Here is a 7,394-nt window from a genome sequence, read left to right as displayed (position 1 = left end):
CTTGCACTTGCACTCTCTCAGACTTGCACTCTCAGACACTTGCGCTTCCGCAAGTGATGTCACTTGCAGTCTTTTTTATTTTGTTCTATTTATTGATTACTTTTTGTTTGAATCTCTCAACATTTTACAACAGTAGCCAGGTCGTGAAGACAAGAAAAAAGAATCTAAATTATGAAGTCACTTGCAATCTTCACTTGCACTCTCCGCTACCTGCGACGTCACATGCAATCGACAGAAATCGTGCGTGTTGCCAATGGAGACAAGACGCTGTGGTGATTAAACGATTAAAACGAATTTAGTACTATAACGTACAGGGTCCTGCAAGAAAAAGACAAGACCCCCAAATCCGTGGCTACAGAACAGCAGAATATGAACGCAATGCACAAAGTCTCTCGTTAAGCGTTTTCCTCCTGTAGAAAAACATAAGTAATATGGCTTAATGTATTAAGATACATTACGTGCAATTAAAAAATCAAATTTGATATATTATTTAATGTACTACAAGGCAAGCAGATGGCCATGAACACAATGCGCAAACTTTCACTTGTCCTCCAGCAAAACGCTTAATGTGGCATAATAATGGACTAAAATGATAAAGACAATTCAGTATTCAGTATTGAGTCTTGTTGTTGACTCAAAGTATACACAGACCAGCAAATATGAACGTGCATTATGAAATGCATTAAGTGTTATTAAAAGGAACAACTCCGTACAGGCAAGCAGACGGGCCCAGAACGCAATGCGTTAAATTGCACGTTAAAACTTTTTCCTCCCATAGAAAATCATTATAAATAAAACACGTAAAATGGACAAAGACAATGATATAAAAGATCTGTAGACAGTTTATTCTATATGGATAAACGCTTAACGCGAAACTTTGCACGTTGCGTTTATTCTGGGCTCACCTGCTTGCCTGTACATATTAGTTATGTATATTTTAATAATGAAGAGGAGCATATTGAGTTTTGTCTTTATCATCTTAGTTATGCCACGTTTTGCGGTATGGGAGGAAAATACTATATACACATTCATTATATAAATAAACTGTATATTGAATTTGATATTTTGATAGCATTTTAATACATTAAGCCATATTATATAAGCCATATAAGCCAAGACTTTGCGCATTGCGTTCATATTCTGCTGTTCTGTGGCCACAGATTTGCGGGTCTTGTCTTTTTCTCCTACAGATGACTTGCAGGACCCTGTAAGTTACGGTACTAAATTAGTTTTAATCGTTTAATCACCACAGCGTCTTGCCTCCATTGGCAACACGCACGATTTGTGTCGATTGCAAGTGACGTTGCAGGTAGCGGAGAGTGCAAGTGGCGATTGCAAGTGACTTCATAATTTAGTTTCTTTTTTCTTGTCTTCACCACCTGGCTACTGTTGTAAAATGTTGAGAGATGCAAACAAAAAATAATAAATAAATAGAACAAAATAAAAAATAAAGACTGCAAGTGACGTCACTAGCGGAAGCGCAAGTGTCTGAGAGTGCAAGCCTGAGAATGCAAGTCTGAGAGTGCAAGTGCAAGTCTGCAGCCAGACCCTCTTGTCAATTTCGGCCGCAAACTTTCCCTTTTCCTGTGGCAGCACTGCAGCGCAGATGTCCACGACCTTCTGTTTAATGTCTTCGCCTTCATGTTCGGCAAGACCATGAAGCCTCAAGTTCCAGCGCCTTCTATATCTCTCCATTTCGTTCACTTTAACTTCCAGATCCAGTATTTTCTTGTCATGGGTAATGCTCGATGTTTTCAGTGCTTTGATGTCATTGATCTCACGAGACAAGAATTCGGTGGATTTCTGGAGAGCCTCAATCCCGTCAGAGTTCTTTTGATTGATTTTTTCCAAACCGTCAGTTCTTTCGTTAATTTTTTCTGTCAGCATTCTGACGATGTTATTTTGCAGGTCGCGGAGGGATGGCTCGTTCTTTGATTTCTTTGAATCGGGGGTATGCGGAGCCGAATCAAGTTCTGTCAAACCTTTAGAAAGCAAAATTTCACGTTGCTGTTGGATTTGTGCATAATCATGCACCTCCGCGATTTCCTGTTCAGCATCCATCCACACCTCTTGAGGGTCTTGGAACTTGGTCTCTCTTTGCGTTTTCCAGCCATAGCTTAGTGACGTCAATTAGCTTGCACGTTAACGGCGATTAAAACTTACTAATGAGATATATTTACAACAACAAATACAGCTGAAAAGTGGAGTAAACAAGATTACAGAGTTATTACTCGATCAGGGTAATATAATTAATACAAAGGGTGGGAATTGGGAGAAGAAAGTTCTTGACCTCACAGATTAACATCCTCCACGGTCGCCATCTTGCGCCCCCGCCCCCAAATTAAAAATAGTTCAACTTTCGCCAATAGTATGTTCCTGCACAGCAAGGACACACGAAATTGATCAAAAGCGACAGTAAAGACACTTATACGCAGAATTGTGAGATGTTAATGTTAAAAAAGTCAGAATTGTGAGATTAAAAAGTAGGGTTGGCCGATACCTATGTAACCGGTATGTACTAGAACCGAATCAGAACGCAGATTTCAGTGCCTCATTTCGGTAATAGTATGTTCCTGCACAACCGGAGGCTGCAGTTTCAGGACCGCAGTTCTAGGACCGCAGTTCTAGGACCCTATTCTTTTGTAACAGCGCCACCTACCGAATTGGAGCACTAAAGATGGATGACATGGACAGCAATCAGAGTGAGTAACTTTACCGATTTTCAATTAAGTTTTATTTTATAACCTTAAAACGATGCAAAGTTTACGTAGCCAACGTGAGAACTGCTAAGAAGTAATAATTAATTCCCGATTGCTAGTTTTATTGATTATTACGATGTTCTTCATTCGTGGCCATGATTTAATTAAGCTAAACCTTGTTGATATAATGACTACAATAAGTGTAAATTCATTTAAATTTAAAATTGTTAACTCAAAGCAGGTATTACACACTTTGTAATTAACATCTGATGCATTTATAAATCAAAAATCACAATTGAAATTAAAAAAAATGTTCCTGAGATTCAATATCTTTAACAACATGTACAAACATTACTACAAACTAAACCACCAGGGTCCTAGAAATGCGGTCCTGAAACTGCAGCCTCCGCTATATTATCCAATTCGGTAGGTGGCGCTGTGGCGCTCCGGTTGTGCAGGAACACCCTTTTTTTTTTCTTTTTTTTTTTAATTGCAGAGAACGGAAACATACAAAGAATAAGCATACATCACATAATATCAACCACAAAAATAAAATGGAAACAAATCACAAAAAGAATAACATAAAGATAAAGATAAGAGGGCCATCATCTAAACATGATTACATGAAGAGATCAAAGGCAGAGCAAATCCTAACAGTCCTTATAGCTTTCTTATTAGTAGATACTGAAATTACATTCAAATAATTTTCCATTTCTTTTAGGCTGAGCTCAGTGACGATTTTCCGAGCAGCCAATAGAAATGGGGCATCCAAACAATCGCGGAAAGCAAATGGATGAACAGTGTGTGACTGAATTTCCGGAGCTATACAATACAAGTTTGCGGTCCTATAGGGATATCAGGAGAAAAGCTGTGTCATGGAGACATATCTCAAATCAAGTTGGCATGTCAGGTAGCTTGTTGTAGGTAGGTAGGCACAGGGCCCCTGCTGGCCAAATGGGTGCTCTAAGCAGTATTGTATTGTTGTGCCCCCCTTCCTCAAATATTATGGAAGTAAAAAAAACACATAGGGGTCAAAATAGAACTTTAATCAAATATAAAAGTAAATAAATAAATACATTTTATTATTTACAAATTACAATTGTAACTCTAGACAGTTACCTATGGCTATGACTTTATTAATACAGTTGTCTAATTGATTTTATAGTCTCAAGCATTCAGAAATCATGCAAAAGAAAATTAAGCAGTTTTACTATGATAAAACCATGGTTTATTTTTGTAAGGGTTGTGATGTCCACATGTTTTTTGTTTAAGAAATTATAGCGGCTGTGTCATCTATTGCAAAAAGCTGGCCAAAAATGAAAGATTAAGTGAATATTTGAATTAAATGTTTGACCAATTGCCTAAACAAGGATTTGATTGTCCTGTACGTGTAGCAGCAGCAGGCCAACAGCCTAAACAAGGATTTGATTGTCCTGTACGTGTAGCAGCAGCAATTACCAGGCCTTTGGCCTTCGTTTTCACCTTTTTTTTCTTTCTTTTTCTTTTCTCTGCGCCGGATTGCTGATGTCTTTTCACCGGCATAGATGTCCATCCATCAGTTATGATCATTTGCATTCAGCCACAAACATGAGGTGCAAGCGGTCGCGAGTGCGGATGGGGGAATGGCGCGTCAAGGTTTTTTTTGGATGGTGCCCCCCTGGGAGTTGGTGCCCTACGCAAACTGCGTACTCTGCGTATAGGGGCCGGCGGTACTGGGTAGGCAATATGCTACCCAATATGAATGAACCCAGAGGCCAGCGCAGCGCATTCGGCGTCCTGTCTGAAAGGGCCATAAAATGGTATGCAAAGTAACATAGCACTATTTTATTTCAGAGGGGGGTTTTTTCTACTCATTTTGTTGCACATTTGACTATTATTAATGTGCCAGTTCAGGGTTTTGTTACTTGAAAGATTCATGGTTCAAGGTACTTTAAAATATACACTGTGTATGTGTATGCTCCTGAAATAAAAGTTATATTATATATATATAGTTATATATATAAATAAGCAAACAAAATCACAATAAATTGTAATATCGAATCACAATAGTTATATAATCGCAATACTCAATTATCGCAATATATATTGAATCGGCACACAAGTATCGGGATAGTATTGAATCGGCAGATTAGCGTATCCACGACTTTAGAAAGCTGGCAGCATCATTATTTTATTTTTACAGAGATTGGTAGGTCTGTTAGTAAAATCTGTTGGCTTAAACCATTTTTGTTTCATTATATGCTAATGGTGACAGTTCAAAAACAGCAAAAAGCACTTAGTGTGTTTTTTGCCTCAAGTTTGCATGCCTGTAACTCGAAAGGTATTAAAGATATCTTAATATCCTTTTAGATTCTGGTTCTTATCAAACTTTCCTTTTGGTATCTTCATTTTAAAGGCCCTTGATGGTTTAATCCCAGAGATATGGAGATCTTAATGCTGCTCCATGAGTAAACGACAATTTTACACATTTTCAATTGTCAAAAATCAAATGTGAGGCATTTTGCATACAGCTGATACATTTTTCTATTAAAGAGGAATATCTGAAGAACAAATCATCTTGAATCTAAAAATGTATCTCGTGATTTTCTATCAACACAGTTGCGTAGAACATACCAGAGTATAGGTATAGGAGTTCCATAAATATTCTTTTTCCAAAGTTTGCATGCCTGTAACTCTAAAAGTATTCAAGGTAATGTAATATCCTTCTAGATTCTAATTCTTAATAAACTTTCCTTTTGAAATCTTAATTTTCAAGGCCCCATATAGTTCATTCCTATAGATATGGGTATTTCAAAGATATGGAGACCTTAATGCGGCTCCATGAGTAAATTGGTAAATTGTTCACATTTTCAGTGGTCAAAAACCAAATGTGGGTCACTTTGCATACAGCTGATACTTTTTTCTTTTAAATTTTACATTTTTTAAATGTTATTTTTTTCTATTTTGATTGTCTTCCTAATGAAAAAAAAATAAAAAATTTGAGCCGGGGAAGTTTCTCAAAATTTGGTTGATTAGTCACGGAATGACCCTGTTGTCTTTAGTTAAGTTAATGTAGCATTACTGATATGATGAGACTCTTTTCACGTTTCCCATTTACATGATACACTGAGATACATCTCAGTAACCATCTATGTTGTAAATACATGCTTTAATATGATAATGGTGACGTTTGTGATCAGAACTGCCAATAAGTTTGATTAAGACCATCACACACTTACACAAAACTCACCACACCTATGATTTATGATTCTTTTTTTTTTTTATTCTGCTTGCAACAGAGGTCAAAATAAAAAAGTGTGATCAAATCCTGTCACTTAGAAAATAGACTAGAATAGACTAAATAGTTGTAAAGTAGTATACAATACAGAATATTCCAGTAAATGCTCAGTGATATCTGAACCATGCCTTTGGCGGTCCTCACCATCACAATAACCATTAATAATCATTCAGTTGTATAATAAACACTTTTTTTTTTTTTACCTGTTTTGAAGGTCAGAGGAAAAAGAAGTAATACGAGTATGTGATTTACTGACATTCTCCTAAATTAAAAAGATTAAAAACTTAAAAAGAAACAGAACTCAAAATGACTGCCGCCGCATTGACTTCCTAGTAGAAACGGAAGTTCAGTTTCACACTGATGAGAAAAAAACAAGTTCCTGCTAAGCCTCAGAGGTCCTGGGTGTTAATCTGAAATAAAACAAAAGAGCAATAAACCTAAAAAGACAAAATGATGGAAAGTCAAGTTACGTGTAGAAACACATTTCGACAAACATCTCTCCATCTCATTATTAATGTACATGTGTTTGCATGTACCGCGTCAATCTCTCAAAAGGTGTTTAATAGATTTTTACACAATTTTTAAAGAAAGACAGTTTTGCATACAACAACTTCACACTTCATCTTTGCACCACATCCTTCCTTTCTCACGTCTACTCTGCTGGAATAAACCATTTCTGAATTCAGCAAAATACACTTTTTACACTCTGCACATTTTGACACTGACATCAAGATGCATATAGAACCACAAGTTACAAAAGGCAACAGAGGAAACTCTGCAATGTTGCTTGGAAACAGTGAGATGTCACAAGAATCAGTTTTATCTCAGCTCAGCCTGTGGCGGAAACATGAGCATCAAAATAAGAACGAAACTTTCCGGTGTTCAGTCAGTTGTGACTCTTCCTACTCCTACTCTGCAGGATGTGAGTTTACTACTTCCCTAATGAAACAAGGGCTGCTCAGAATGAATGAAGGATGAGAAATAGGAATATCCTCAAACTTATTTAGATGAAAACAAAAACAGAAACTACTCTGGAAACTAAACACGTGGTGTGTTATCGCCATGTACAGTATGTAAAGATCTGCATACTGAAACCACACAAAATAACACAATGTCAAACCATATGGCATCTACAAAAAAAAAGATGCTCGATCTTTTCTCAACTAACTTCACTTTTTTTTTCTTTCTTCTTTTTTCCTTTGCAATGACTGTTAATTAGTGGTTGTTTTCATGGTTGGCTGTACCTCAGTTAACCATGACCACAAGTGTCACAACATTTTATTTTAGATTTTGGACAGTATATTTACATTAATGCATTTGGCAGATGCTTTTATCCAAAGCAGCTTACTTTGCATTGAAGGTAATATATAAATTTTATCAGTTCATTCATTCCCTTGAAATATAATTAAAAGTGTGGT

The 7,394-nt window shown here is 36.7% G+C and overlaps 1 protein-coding gene across 1 annotated transcript in view; it reads right to left on the bottom strand.

Annotated features, from left to right (window-relative positions):
* LOC107757811 (CD48 antigen-like) overlaps positions 1–6,291 on the bottom strand; it is a 22,153-nt gene extending 15,862 nt beyond the window's left edge. The window contains exon 1 of the mRNA XM_016575395.1: positions 6,180–6,291. Coding sequence (XP_016430881.1) covers positions 6,180–6,234 — 55 coding nt within the window. The 5' untranslated portion in view covers positions 6,235–6,291. The remainder of the gene's footprint in view (positions 1–6,179) is intronic.
* Positions 6,292–7,394: the final 1,103 nt, after the last annotated feature.

Source organism: Sinocyclocheilus rhinocerous, unplaced genomic scaffold (genome assembly GCF_001515625.1).
Source record: "Sinocyclocheilus rhinocerous isolate Xijiao unplaced genomic scaffold, SAMN03320098_v1.1 scaffold112, whole genome shotgun sequence".
Lineage (NCBI taxonomy): Eukaryota > Metazoa > Chordata > Actinopteri > Cypriniformes > Cyprinidae > Sinocyclocheilus > Sinocyclocheilus rhinocerous.
This window is presented reverse-complemented; position numbering and strand designations above follow the sequence as displayed.